We start from the raw sequence: 15,368 nt of genomic DNA, 5'->3' as shown, positions 1-15,368 counted from the left end.
TCCATCAGTCTTTCAGTGAGGTGTACCTTAGTAGGCGAGTTCGTGGTTTTTTATAGGCATATTTTTATCTTTAACTTGACTTTCGATTCCAAAGGTACCACTTCGTTAATTTTTAATTATTTTGAGTTTGTAAACATTTTTTTTCTTGATAGTTTAGTTTCGCATTTATTTTAACCTACGTTATTCCGATTTTAGGAAGGGGAATACGAGAATTCCGATCCCGCTTAGACAATTTAGAGACTGTGATCGTGTTTTCCTTGAAGCTTTTATCTGATATACGCTAGGTTGAATTCCGTGGCGTGCTGATGGACCTTTAGGTTCACATATTCGCCTGCAAAATCTCAAACTATAAACAGAAAAGCAAGAATATGAGGAAGTAATTTTGAAGCGATGATTGTGGAAAGTAAATAATAGGGATAAATTTGATATTCGTGAGTACAACGTAATTGGCATTGGCTGTTAATAATATTATTCGGAGTTGTGATATTTTCCACATTTTCACACTACTAATTATGTTAGTTGTACGTATTCTTCCGCGGTTGTCACCATGCGTATTATCATCCGGGAATATATAGGGGAAAGGTGAGTCGATTTCGAGAAAAAAAGAAAACTGCAGATAATTTAAGCTGTAAAAGCAACGTTCTGGTGGCACATGATGCTGCTGCTTATGCGCAGATGGAGGCCAAGTTGTGCAATGCTATCTCTTGCTTTGTCTCCGTGCCCTTGTCTTTCTAGAACAACACTGATAGCAATTTGTGCATGTTTTCACTATTCTGTGAAATTTCTTGACGACATCACTAAACCAGCATTTCATTTCCCAAAGTTATCAAACCCTTTATTGCTCTAAGGGCTGGAGGCAGCTTATCGATGTAGTGATATGGCTATTGGCCTCTATTTAAATAGACAATGCACACTTCCATGCTTAAAGAAGTGTTTGCAGTCCATTATATTTTTGCAGGCTACGTTTATTGTATGCAGAAACTTAATGTGGAAAATAGCGACATTTTGTATAAAATGCATACAGGACACAAGAAAAATGTGCCGGATTCAATGAAATGGAAGGCGAATAACAGTTGACCTGTGTTTAACTGATAAATTTTATTTACAAAGGATTATCCGAATTGTTTCTGTTTTTCCGTTGAGTTTGTTTTATTTTAATATGCCTTAATTAAAAAGTTGATATTTGAAATCGTATTCGCTTTCTTAGCAGTGAATGCGATTTAGCTCCTCCCACCCCCATTGAGATTTAAGAAATTGTTTGAAAAATCTCAGCGAAACACTGACCTATTTTTTAAAAGTAAAAAATCTTTACATCACGTGCCCAGAGAAAAATTTTATGTTATGCTACTTTATCCAATGCATTAGTGGAGTAGCTACACCTTAATGTGTGAGAAAATAAGTTGGATGGCTAAGGTGCTTATTTAAGAAGTCCCCTGTCCGTTACCAGTTTTTCCGGATGAAGTTTTGTAATACTGTATTTGAAAGTGGCCAGATTAAAGTCTCCATCACAGGAGACTTTAACCTGCCCGTATGATAAAGATTTTTCTGTGGACCTTGTGCATGGTAGTGACTCTCCTTGGGTTTCCTAATGTTTCCTTAGAAGGGTTCGGTGAGAGTACAAAACTGTGTATGATCATATACCTATGGGTACATAGCATCAAGAATTGCTCTTTCATGAATTTGTCTTGAATTCCTACATGTACGTGCTGCTGAAGAAATAAATTTCTTCAGAAAGCCGTCTTTGTATTATTTACTTTTATATTCATAATTTAACTACAGTTTAATTATGACATACACATGAAGTTTCAGCTAATAATATGATTTATGGAAAATATTTAGTTATTCCAGCATATGTTTTGCAAGCGCGCATGTGCAACTGAGAATTTTCTTACCAACTGTTCATCATCATCATCAGCCATTTTCAATCCACTGCAGGATGAAGGCCTCTCCAGCAACTTTCCAGTTCCTCCTGTTTTGAGCACTGGCCATCCATTTACTACCCACAAACTCATGAATTTCATCTATCCATCTCCGCCTTTGTCTTCCAGGTTTTCTTCTAGCTCCAAGAGGAGCTAGAAGAAAAGCTGTGTGTCCTGCCCAAGACCATTTTAATTCTTTAGTTCGATGGATAACCAACTGTTATCCATCGGAAAAACATTGATTTATAAAGAACTTCCTCTAACATTAGCATATGTGTTCGTAGATAGGGGCGTCGGACGACAATTTCTTCTTTCCTTGAATAAAATAAATTTAATGTTTTATGGCAATGATTAATATTTAATTTTTAAGGGGTAGTACGAAAAACTAATAAACAAGTTTATTTAGAATTTAAGTTTACATCTTGATTTTCGTCAATCGTTTCTTTTTAGAATTTCCGAAAAGAGATTAATTGAATCGGCCAATTAAAGAGATTTTTGGTCACTCATTCATCTCTATTCGACAGAAACTTTAATGTGGACGCTCAAGTATTGAAGTATAAAACCAGAGAAAAAAAGAAGTAAATATTTTTATGGAAGATTTTACTGCTTTCTTTTTTTTCTTTCTCTTATATTTAGGTTCATATAACATCAAATTATTTTTCCCACCTTCTATTTGATGCTTGCTATTTCTTTGCAATTAATTTATTTTTTTCCCTTTAAAGCTTTTTTCCTTCTAATTGGCTCATTAATTCAGCTTTTGATTTCTTATAATTCGCTGCATCATTAGGTTTTCCACATTATTTCCCTATCATCAGCCTTTAATACTTCTTTTTCTTGCTATCCTTTTCCTGATAGTTTTGGCACCTTTTGTTCTTCAAACTTCCATTTGTTCGTTCTGTCTCTCGCTTTATTACTTCAACCTATATGTTTTTTTTATGCTTTTATAGTAAACGGGGCGGGATCAACTTCTATCAAGAACATGAAGTGAAGCAAAAGTACCCACTCTGTCCTCAAATTGGATATTGTTCGTTTTTGGATGTGGTTTCACAATTTGATGATAATAATATTTTTATTATTAAATGAAAATTTATTAAAAGTAATGAAAGTTAGAACAAAAAGTTTTCCTTATAATCCAGTTTCATCCGCAAGAAATGAGATACTTAAAAGTTAATTCAGTTTCAATTCCTTACACGGTTCTGTCCAGAAATTGTTGGTTTTAAAGATCCAACTGCTGAGAAAAAAAGCCAATAAATAAAGCAAGTTTAGTTATTCTGTGTATTCACTATATCGAAATATTAAAATTCAGAACCATGATTCAGCAAAACTCAAACGTAAGCATTCATTTTTGTATTTACAGTCAATATTTTATATGCGAATTTCCTCGTGAAATTTCTATTCCGAGTACGTGGCAAAGATAACTGATATAAATTAAGTTAAACCAACAAGAGAGTTACCTGTTGTACCACTGGTGTAGCAAATCACAAATATGTCTTCCGGTTTCGGCAACTGAAAAATTCAAACATGTTTTAGATTAACATCCTGGCATTACAATACTCACTCATACAAAGCGACATTAATATTAGTTTCATCCTGTGTAGCTCGTAAATTGAGAAAAAAATATTGCAAATGATGTTTCGCAATATCATTCCCATCGAATATTTTTAAATGCGTCATTTCCCTTCCACGGAAGGGATTTTGTTTTATTTTAACAGTTTTATATTCTACTCTCAAAACATCCGTTGTCGTACTTCTCAAAGGAATATTTGTTTCTGGTTTCACAATAGACATTAAGCTGCAAACTTATCGAATATTAAACTATTCTTGGAGTAGAGTATTGTCTGTCACTCGTCGTTAAAGTATCAAGTAGAGCTTGTAGACTTAGTAAGGAACACCTTACGTAATTGTGGGGAAATTCCTTACTAATCTTTGTGCTCCCATTGTTCTTTTGGTTTGCTGCCTAAGAGCACTTTGCCTAATTCACTGCCTAAGAGCTCTTTGCCAACACAAGAAAAATGTGCTGGATGATAAAGCGATATGGTCCGTCGCTAGTTATAACTGTGTAATCCCTTTACATAAGTAGTTCTGGAGAAAGAGTTGTGCAAGCTTTATCGACAGTGCTCTGACAGTGTAATTATTTCACTACCTGTCACTCATTTGGAAAGTTCTGAGTTTGAATCCCATTGGAAACGAGAAATTCTTTAAGAATTTCTCCAGTTTCTAGGAGCTGTTGTTAGCGGCTCTGAGATGGTATTTGGGTTCCCTCTATAATGTAGTTCCTGATTTTTTTTTTCAGCCACGCACAAGCATAACATTCAGATCAGCCTGTGAAGAAACTCAGCGCGCAAAAAATACATCCAGAGCAATACGGTTTAGATGCTGAAGCGTGGTTAAGCCAACAGCATCGTGGTAACATCAGTGACAATTAAACTTTTTTATTTATTGTAGTGCACCTTGTGATGTTTATTTTAGCTATTTGCACAAGCCTTAATATTGTATAATTTAATTTAAATATTGTATAATTTAATTCATTATGAAAGTAGTTAAAATTATTTAAGTTTTAGCCGAACTGTTTTCTTATCAAAATGATAATCATGAAGTCTAGCTTCTACAACCGTCATAGGTACGCTAATAAAAGATGTGAAGCTGTGTTAGTTTCACATCTTTTAGGATGGAGGGTAGAAGTCTCTAAAGTGACCTTCGTGGCTAGAGGTATAGTCTGGGCTCCCCCCCCCCCCTAAAAAGCTCAAGACCTTCCCGTTGCTCCCAGCTCGTACCTAACCAAACCCAAACAGATTTTCCTAAAAACAAGCATTACCTTTTCCGCACACATTTTATCTTTAAATTTCCCCAAGCACATACAATTATGCATTTCATCAGGGCTGTACATAGCACGTCAACCGAAGTTCACTACATGGAATCGTTTTATTTACATTTCATATTGCGAATGCCATCATCACAAGTTGCATTTTCGTTATACTTTAAATAAGTAACGCTCCCCCAATAGAAAAGGCTATTGTTACTTATTCTCAATGGATGTTACTACCAAGATGGCCGTGTCAGGGCTATTTGTGGAGTTAATTTTACAATCGGGTTGTCAGCTGTTATATTAGGCTACAGACTTGACGTAATGCACTAACTTGTATGTCTAGTAAATTTTCAATGGTGCTTTCAGCCCTTAATTATTATTTAATTTCACTGAGCATTAATTTCTATCAATATCTTGGAGAGTTCATGAATATTATGAGTGCATATATACTGTAAATGTGTACTCTATGGAGACATGTTTTCAGAATGGCAAATAATACATTATGAACATGTATATAACTTACCAAGGGATCTGTTGGATTAGCCTTACCCCTTTCCTAAATTAAAAACAAACAAGCAAAAATAGATGAAATCGCCAAGTAATTTTAACAAATAAGTACAAAGGAAAACAAAATTGCAAAAATTAAAAGGTTTAGAAATTAAAAGTTTTTAAAAAAACAAAGTTTACTAAAGAAAATAAATAAATAACTCCTATATCAGCCCCTGACATTCGTATCGTTTTGTGAATTAATATTTGAAATAAAGTTTATACTTAGGGATATGAAGTAAAGCAACTGAATGAAGTCCCACGTCAACAGGCAATATTTTGATATTACCTAGACGGAGAGAGAGAGAGGCTCATTAACAAAAATTGCGTATAGAGGAAAACAGAGGACTGATCCTTGTGAACCTCCTTTAGGTCGGAAGAACTTATTACTCTACGCTTCCAAAGAGAATTTGCTTTATATTTTTAACAGCCAGGAATGCCAAGGACCCAGGATTCCGTTGTGACTTGTATATTCATTTGTTTTATATCGATATTAAAATATATAGCTGCCAAATCCCTTAGGCTAAATTACATCAACGTGTCCCTATACGGACCATGCCCAAAAGCTGATACAAGATAGCATATAGATTATGGGTAATTGAATAATCGATAGAAATAGCCGTGTTTGAGTGTCGTCAACGAATTATTGTGTCCAGAAGTTTTTGATAGCGAGTTCAAAACACTAATGGGATGGCAAGTTTTGTAATAAGTGGTGTCCGTTACTTTCAGGAATTGGCCTAACATTAATTATTTTAAAGTACCGTCTCAATGGAAAGACTAAACATGAGCAAGCTTTACTTATTTCAGTTGTATCAGGTATTATTTCCACAATTCTCAGTCAGCAGGGAGGTTTTGAACATTTACCAAGCCTTTGCTAGAGATCAACCGCGCTAATTGAAATAAAAAATAAATTTTCTGTTTGTACTCGGGGATGACCACACGGTCAAAGGAATTCACATGATAGAGAGAATACAAGAACAACAACATTTTTAGCAGGTCAGGCTTGAACCCCTGTCACTCAAAGCACGTATACTTACGCACCCAACCACTCGGTTACGGAGGCCTTTCTTCGTGAGTGGAAATCCAAAATGCATGGAACTGCAGCTGTTGCCTGGGAAATAGATTTAGAAAAAAGAACTGCGTGAGTTTTATCACCAGCTACAAGTTTCACTGGTGTCAATAATGTGGACCATGTTGAGTAACTGTTGGAGTTCTTTAGAATATTCCGAAACTGTTTTAGGTCGCCATCGACTTCGTTGAACTGATCTTAATGTAGTGAGAATGGTACTGCCGTTCGTTCTCTTTAAGATGTTTATTGTTAAATAAGCATCTTAAAGAGGGCAAACCTCTTTAAGATACTTTGTTTATTGAACAATAGTGTATGCTTCATGAATTTCTCTAAATTTTTTTCTGCACTGTTGCTTTTCTCGGAATTTTACAATAATATCTGTACTGAACCTTTAGTAATAAATACAAGAATTTTATAATTTTAGCAAGGTATTATCTTAAACAGTATATCGCAGCATATAAAGATAAATGAAATCTCCCCTCGATTCCACTGCCGAATTAGAAAGATCGTTTTATAAACCAGATGTCGGAATCGTTCTTACCTGAACTTCAGCAAAGGTAATGAGTTCAATCCCTTTTTTCCTGGTTCCTTCTATAGCTTCATTTGATGGATCGTCCATGGTAACTATTTTCTTAAGATGAGGAAACTGAGAATGCTCTCTTAGGAGATTATTGACCTGTTCGCTGTTTTCGCACACAACCAGAGTAAGCTCAGCTGCAATATAAAATAACTGAATATTATATTTCTACACAGAATCAAGTGATGCTGAGATTATTTAAGTCTCTCTGTCATTGATATTCGTGAAATTCATAGTACATGCCAGTGGGTCATAAGAAATTCCATCAAAGAGATTTTTCTGACTGTCCTTCATGTGAAAATCAGGTGACCTGTCACTGTGTTACCCATTTATAACTATCGGGGCTATTTTAAATTTGATCTACTCTATTAATTATATCTTTAATGTTTATTTTATATTAAATTATTTTCCTTTAATCAGTCAGTTATTTGCGAGCCGTAGTAATGAGCAAGGTCGGGATATAACTGGGTGGGCAACTTAAAAGTGTAGAGTAAATATATTTCTAAAGGGTCACAAGAGTTTACAAGACAGATAATACGGAACAACACAGGTTAGCAGTCACGTGGATTACAACTATAGTTAAATCAAACGCGTATGCTGCAGTACTCTGACACTTGACCACTGAGATATGGCAGGCTATTAATTTTTTTTTTTTTTTTTTTTAAATTTGTAACCCACTCCAAGCACCAAACTGTGCCAAATTTGACATTATGTAACGTTACATGATTCCTGCCGGATCCTATCATCAAGCTAATATAAGGACTGAGAACAGCTCATTCTACATTAAGACCGTTACGACTGGAATCCTAAAGACGGTTGCTTGCCTAGTATGGAGAAAAATACCTACCATGTAAAAAAAAAAATGAGAAAAAAAATCCAATTATAGCCTGTTTCTAGAATGGGTTTAAAATTTTCATGTTGGTAGGTTTTAATGCAAATTACGCGAGTGGCACTTTATTAGGTACACTTACTCATTTCATCAAATATAGCTCCCCTTTAGGTACAGCATCATGTGTTCGTACCACGTAATACAAAGTGTATAGATAAGTATGGATGCTAATATATACGCAATTCAGTGCGAAAATGAGTAAGACAAAATATTTGTGACTTTCGCCGTGGCATGGAAGTTGGCACCAGACGAGCTGGTATGAGTAGCTCGAAATTGCAGCGATGATGGGGATTTTTGATGTTTGGAACTGTTTCAGGTGTATCGCGATTGGTGCGTGCAATATTCAAAATTGGACCAGTATTAATGCGGAGAGGCCAACGGACGCTGGAAAGTCTTCTGAAAGGTTACAGAAAGGATACATCAGATTGTTGTTCTGGGTCAGTCAAACGTCAACCCAGAACAACAATCTGATAACCAAGGAGGCATTTCAGAAAGTGCAACTCACTGTACCTTGTCACACATAATCAGAAATTTTCTTAGCCAAAGACCGAACTAGGGTCCATTCTTTTCACAGAAAAACAAATGTACAGTTACAGTTGGCTTAGGAACATAAACGTTATACAGTGGATGATTGATAAAACTTTCTTGGTGTGACAAATCCTGGTTCCTGCTGACTAGAATATGGAGAAAACAGCATGAGCCCATGGACTCATCATATCAAGTGTCAAAAATGCAGGCTGGTGGCAGCGGTGTAATGGTTTGGGGTGTTTTAGTGATGCAGGTCGGAAACCTTGATATCAGTGGAGCAACATTTGGTTGCTACAGGTTGTCTGGAAATTCTTTCCAAATAGGCTCATTCCTTCATGGCTGCAGTATATCCCTCTGCAAATTTATTTTTCGAACGGATAATGCGCCATGTCACGTCTCGTATTGTAGAGAAATATAGGCAATGAATTCAGCCTATTACTATGACCTCTCTAATTACTGGATCTCATTCCGACTGAGCAACCACCCAATTTGAAACAACTGTGGGGAGAAATTAAGTCAACATGGACCAATATCCCCATGGCTCATCTTTGACTCTTCGTTAAATCAGTCCCAAGAAGAATCCATACTGTTCTGAGGGCTAAAGGGGGACACGATATACTCGCTGTTAGTTAACTATACCTAATGAAGTTAACACTCGGTGTATGTAAACAATTTATGGCCAATAATTGTCTAAATTTTTTGCCATGCTATTAATTTACGTAATTGACCCTAGCTAAGAGTTTCGAACCACTTTTGCATCTAGGAATTTCTTTAAACATGTAGGATAATCCAGTCTTTCACAGATCTATTACAAATATGCAGTACTGTAATCATTCATCAGAATAACGCTTCTAAATATTGTACTATCTTATCTGGAGGCACCTCCGTAGCCAGGTGGGAAGGAGCAGCAGTGCGTAGCACACGCTTCTTGATTAGACCGGGGTTCGAGCCCGTCACCACCAAATATGGAGGATGCGGAAAGGTCAGGGAATGACCACTGCATATTCCCGGAGCAATATGGCCTTAGTTGCTAATGCTCCTAAAAACCAACCAAACAAACAAACATCTTATCTGGTCCTCTATCGTTATCACTTTTAAGGTTTTCTCGAAGAAATGCAAATGAGAAAGGTTTATAATATTTGACATAATGTCATTATGTTCTAAAAATGTGCTGAGGAAACTGCAGAGAAGACTGACTCAAAATAGTTGGAAAACCATTGGGCTATTTCTGTAGGACTTGACGCTTTAGCTTAGTTATATAAAAAAAGTCATTAGGGTTACCCGAGAACCAACTCATCTGTCCATGTGTAATATGTCCATAAATTGCAACTGTTCTCTGGTCTATTTTCCTGTTTTTTGGACGAGAAACCCGAGTTTCCGGAAAAATAAAACTCGCTGAACTAAGACTGTGACCGACTAACTCGGCCATGGAGTGAAAAAAACTCCGACAGTTCCTCACGTTATTGATAGGGTTCGAACCTGGTCCTTTTCCACCCGGTGTGTTGAGATGATTATAGCCACTGTATTGCCGCTTGGATTTCGTTATAAGTGTAGCGATGGTAATGTGTGATAGTTATGCCCGACTGATAGGATTGGATGATTTATAACATTCCTCTTTGATCGGACCTGTAGTTAGGCAAAGATTTCATCACGCACAACGTGCAAATTGGACCATGAGAGCGCTTACCACCACATAATGCACAGACATGATATAATTAATGCAGTATTAAGAATCCAGCAAAAATAAAATGGCTGCCCGATCGGACACAGTTGCATAAAGGACCCTTGTCCTTTCTGGAACTCTGTATTTATCATATTGGTACAAGAAATTCAATATGATATATCGGTCCTGCAGTTTTACAAATAAGTCTGTCTCATATATTGGAAAACGTATAACTTCAACTTTTGGTGCATATGTGTAAACTGTTTCAACGACTAAATCGCAATTTATCTTAGTGAATATTATTAGAACATGACATAAAGTACTGTATTTGTTTCATCAGTATAAAGGAGAACTTTTTTCCCTTCAGGAAAATAAATTTAACACCATTAATACAGAAGTTAAAATGTTGGGTATCCAGAAAGTTCCTCCTCAAGTTCTTAATGTTTCAAAGTTTTAAGGTGTTTAATATGTTTTATTTTTTGTTTTCATTTATTTTCGTTAGCTAGTTGTTAATTACTGCAATAAATTTCGTTCGCGGGTAGTTAAGGATGACAGCTTTCGAAAATTCAAGGGTCAGTTGAATAATAAGTTTTTTAGCTACGTGAGGAGGAAAAGGAATTGACTGTTCATTATATTTTTATGTTTTTTTGGGGTAATGCATAAAAAGTCAGTGGCTTGATTTTGCTGATTTTCCGCAAATTTATGAATAATTAAAATGCCATTACTGTCGTTTGAAATTTTTGTTTATTTCTATTATATTTTTTTAACGTTGGGAGATGCCAATGAAACCACTCCCTTGTTATAGTCTTTCTACTTAATGCAGAAGTTCTCTTGTTGTGGCTTCCCCAAAGAAAGTTCCTGGGTGTGTTACTGAAATACAACACAAATAAATAAATCAAATCTGTGATGGTGCATTATTTATTAAAATCGGAAATTTGTTATCAATTAAATTGACAGTTTGTACATACCAACAGGGTGATTTTAGCTTCATTGGTCATGTGATTGCTATAAAGACGGAAATAGAAACAAAAAAGTATACTAGTTCTTGCGGATTCCTTAAATTCTATATTCGTTCAACAATTTGGTTTGTTGTACATCTGGCGCCATTTTCCAGTAAAAAGATACATTATTTATTCCTTTGAATAAATAAGGATTAAATTTTGGTTTTTTGTTCAATAAATAATTTGTAGTAGGGAAAAAAATCTTCAATTCATAAATCTTAAAACCGAAATATAAATTTAACATGTATAATGATTGTTTGGCACAATCCCACAAAGAACTATTTGCTTTCTCTCATTTTTCTATTAATACAATAAAAGTATAAGGCACATGTTTCTTAAATTCTAGGGAATCGTGGGGAAAAAAGCATATTTTACCTTCTCGGATAATGTATGCAACTGCTTCACTTCCGAAACTTTCATAGATGGTCACGGGAATGAATGAGTAATTTGAACATCCCATCAAAGTAAGCAGAAACTGAAACACATAACAGAAAAAAAGTCAGTGATGATTTAAATATTTCATTGCGGTAAAAACACATTAACCCAACCGAATGACTTATATTCTTTTGTATTAAGTTCAGGGCTAACTGATATTTAAAACGAGACTTATTTTTAACAATGGTATCCATCTCTCATATGCAGCGTCATCACCCGAGTTACCTTAGTATTTTACTATTGAAATTTCCATTTCGGTTTTATTTTGGTGAGTACTTCAATATATTTCAACATTATGTATAAAATACGCCCATAATTTTGCTTAAATAAAAGTTAAGAATTTTTAAATAATCACCTTAAATTTAAAAGTGGTTTAAAGTTTAAAAGCTGGGATACGACATTTAAACACCCACAATAAAATTTTAAATTTTATTGTGGGTGTTTAAAATTTAATATGTACTGGATATAGCATCATACGCGAAATAAAGTATGAAAGGGAAATGAGGACCGGATTTCAGATAGTAGTCAATCCTTAAAACTGCGTTCAGCTCTTTGAAGGCCCCTGGTGCCAAGCGATTGTGACTGAGCGATTTCTCTGTGCTATTACTGCAATTTCCCAAAAGCGATTTATAGTTATTTTACATTTTTGACGTTAATAAATCTATTCATTTAATAACAGCTCTTGTTACAAAAGCACTTGTGCAGAGCAAGAAAGGAAAGCCACCTTTCTTTCTTTCTCATAGTTTATTACTAACACTTATTGCTTTTTCGCTTGGTCACACCAGGCACTGCTCCTTTCTCCCCGTGGCGGGCCCGAAAACCTTGGCAGAACAGTTAATCTGCGAAGGGCCAAAAGGAGCAAATATGGATCTTAATGTTTCCGCCTTTAGAGCCGACAAGCTCTCGGCCAGACACGGTAACCGAACATGACATGTCGCAACCCAAGAGGTTTAAAACCAATCCCTCAGCGACAGATTTTCCTGCATTTATCCTCATGCACTCTCTTGCCGATTGCTCCCTCAGTAAGCTGTCTCCGTTTCTTATCCAGAAACACCTGGAAAGTCTTGCAAGATCTCCTAAGACAGGCAAGAGACTGCAATCAGGGGAGACAATAAACCGTGGACATTCGGAGAAACTGCTAAAACTTACAAACTTTGCTGGAATACCAGTAAACATTTCTCCCCATGCAACCCTAAATACATCCAAAAGTGTTATATCCAGCTGGGATCTATTGAATGTCACGGAGGAGGAGATAAAGCAAGAGCTTCAAAATCAATGTCATTGCAGTGAAAAGGATTATGACAAAAAAAGACAATACACTCACACCTACAAGGAATATTATTCTCACTTTCAATACGCCAAATCTACCATCATCGATAAAAGCAGGCTATCTACTTTGCCGCATTAGACCCTATATTCCTAATCTATTGAGATGTTTTAAGTGCCAAACGAATGGCCACTCTCAAACAGCATGCAGAGGAAACCAAGTTTGCCCCAGTTGTGGGTCCTCTGATCACAATCAGTGATTGCTCAGCAAAAGAAATGACCTGCCCCAACTGTAAAGGCAACCATCCTGCTTATTCAAGGACATGAGACAAATGGAAAACTGAAAAGAAAATTGTGAAATATAAGATTGAAAATAAAGTAAGTTTTCCAGAAGCTAGGAAAATAATTGCTTCCAGTATGCCTAAACGTACATACGCCAGTATTGCGCAAAAATATCAATCAGTGACCACTAAAACTGATGTTACAGTCCCTTCAAACACTTTAATCTCTGACTAGGCTCAGACTGTTCTCTCTCAGCAACCGTCCAATATCCCTAAGCAGTTGAACTGCACTTACAGGGCGCCTCCATAGCCAGGTGGGAAGGAGCAGCAGTGCGTAGCACACGCTTCTTGATTAGACCGGGGTTCGAGCCCGTCACCACCAAATACGGAGGATGCGGAAAGGTCATTCAGGGAATGACCACCGCATATCCCGGAGCAATATGGCCTTAGTTGCTAATGCTCCTAAAAACCAAATAACAACAACAACAACAACAACATGCACTTACAGTACCAGCTACATCTCCTTCTCCCCCAGTGATTGCTTCTACATCGAATAATCGAAGCTCACATTTAAAAAGAATATCCAAGAAACATCTATGGATACAATTGACTCGTCCAGACAGGAAGAACCGATCTTAGAAATATATGCAGAAGAAGAAATGGACACCGGTCGACCATTCTTCTCAAAAATAAAAAAAAAGACAAACCAAAGCCTGAACGTCACAAGCCAGTCAGATACAGCTTCTACTGAACACCAGTAATGCCTTATATACTACAATGGAATTGTAGAGGATTTTGTAGCAACCTTAATACTATTCAAGTCTTAATTAACCGCTACTCTCCAGTTGGTTTTTGTCTACAGGAAACCTAATTCTTCAAATTTCCACCAACATAAAGAACAATGCCATCTATCGACAAGATCGTAATACTTCGAATGCCGCCCGTGGGGGCATGGGCATCTTAGTCAGCTCAAAGATCCCGACCAAGCAAATTGTTTTGCTAACTGAAACTGAAGTTGTTGCCGTACGTATCATAACCCAGATTGCGTTTACACTAGTATCAATCTATCTCCCACCAAGTCATACCTTCTCTTACCAAGATCTTGAAAACCTGTTAATGCAGTTACTTTCCCCTGTCTGCCTCTTGGGGGATTTTAATGGCCACCACCCCTTATGGGGATCGACAAAATTAGATACACATGGCCGCCTAATTGAAACCTTTCTGGATAAGCAAAACCTTACTGTTCTTAATACTGGTGCACCCACTCACATACAATTACAAACTTCTGTAATCGATCTATCAATATGCTTCCCGACTCTGTTTCCAATCATAGAATGGTCTGTGATCTGTTCACTGCACAACCACCATTAGTCAAACCCTGCAGGAAATGGAAGTTTTCTGAAGCCAACTGGGTCAAATTTCAATCAGTTGTCATCCTGGACGAGCAATATATACGAACACAGTCGATAGATGAAGCTACAGATTATATCAGTTCACACCCTACTATCTGGAACTAAATGTTTAATTCCGTTGTCGAATCCCTAGTCCCGATGGCACCTTAACTACTGGTTAAGCAAAAGTTAAAAAATTAAGCATGGAATTTATTTCGTTGATCCCCAACCACAGCTAATCTTATCAACTACAAGTAACTTAGGGCGAAAGCACGTCTCATTCAAAGACAAGCCAAGAAGAATTCTTGGATTCGTTTGCATCTACCATAAACAGAAACACTAACTTCAGGTTAATAATCAGGCAGATTTCCGGGAAATCTTCAACCACCCCTTCACCTATTCTTTTATGGAATGGGCAAGAACTCTCTGCTCCTGATAGTGGCGTAGCTAAGCTTTTTGGGCCCCGTATTTTTATTAAAATAAATTTTAATTAGGTACAATATAAAAAAAAATGTTGAATCTTCTTTTGAATATTGAATTTCTTTATAATTTTATAAACATAAAAAAAAATTAATATTACAATATGCTACTTACTAAATACAATTTGACAAACAAAAAATTATACTGTAGCTAATAAATTTACGAAAACGTTACTTTTAGCGATTTTACATTTGCGAAATCATACTAGTCTCTTGCAAACTTTAAAAACTCCATATACCGATTATAAACATATTATCCATAAAGCATGTTACAATAGCTGGTTACTAATGTGGAGAGGTTAACCAGTTAAGAACTCTACCAAATAAAACCAGAACCAAAGATGTGACTCTTCAGCTTCCGGAAAAACAGCCGAGAAGAAACAATTTTAGGAAGGCTAAGGATAGGGTATTACTCACCTCACTCATCTGTATCTATTAACTAATGACAGCGCTCCCCAATGTACATCATGTCAAGTGCAACTGACCATCCTTCAGAACTGGGCAGTCGTACACAAACT

General features: G+C 36.3%; 1 protein-coding gene across 1 annotated transcript in view; it reads right to left on the bottom strand.

Moving 5' to 3' along the window:
• The window catches only part of LOC150081566 (long-chain-fatty-acid--CoA ligase 5-like), a 70,313-nt gene that overhangs the window by 30,700 nt on the left and 24,245 nt on the right, over positions 1-15,368 (bottom strand). The window contains exons 5-8 of the mRNA XM_090379407.1: positions 11,374-11,473; positions 6,882-7,054; positions 5,249-5,281; positions 3,374-3,425 (exon numbers count right to left, since the gene is read on the bottom strand). Coding sequence (XP_090235533.1) covers positions 3,374-3,425; positions 5,249-5,281; positions 6,882-7,054; positions 11,374-11,473 — 358 coding nt within the window. The remainder of the gene's footprint in view (positions 1-3,373; positions 3,426-5,248; positions 5,282-6,881; positions 7,055-11,373; positions 11,474-15,368) is intronic.

This window comes from Mastigoproctus giganteus, chromosome 8 (assembly GCF_048544385.1).
Source record: "Mastigoproctus giganteus isolate SK-2022 chromosome 8, ASM4854438v1, whole genome shotgun sequence".
Lineage (NCBI taxonomy): Eukaryota > Metazoa > Arthropoda > Arachnida > Uropygi > Thelyphonidae > Mastigoproctus > Mastigoproctus giganteus.
The sequence above is the reverse complement of the archived record's forward strand: the minus strand, read 5'-3'. Positions and strand labels throughout refer to the sequence as shown.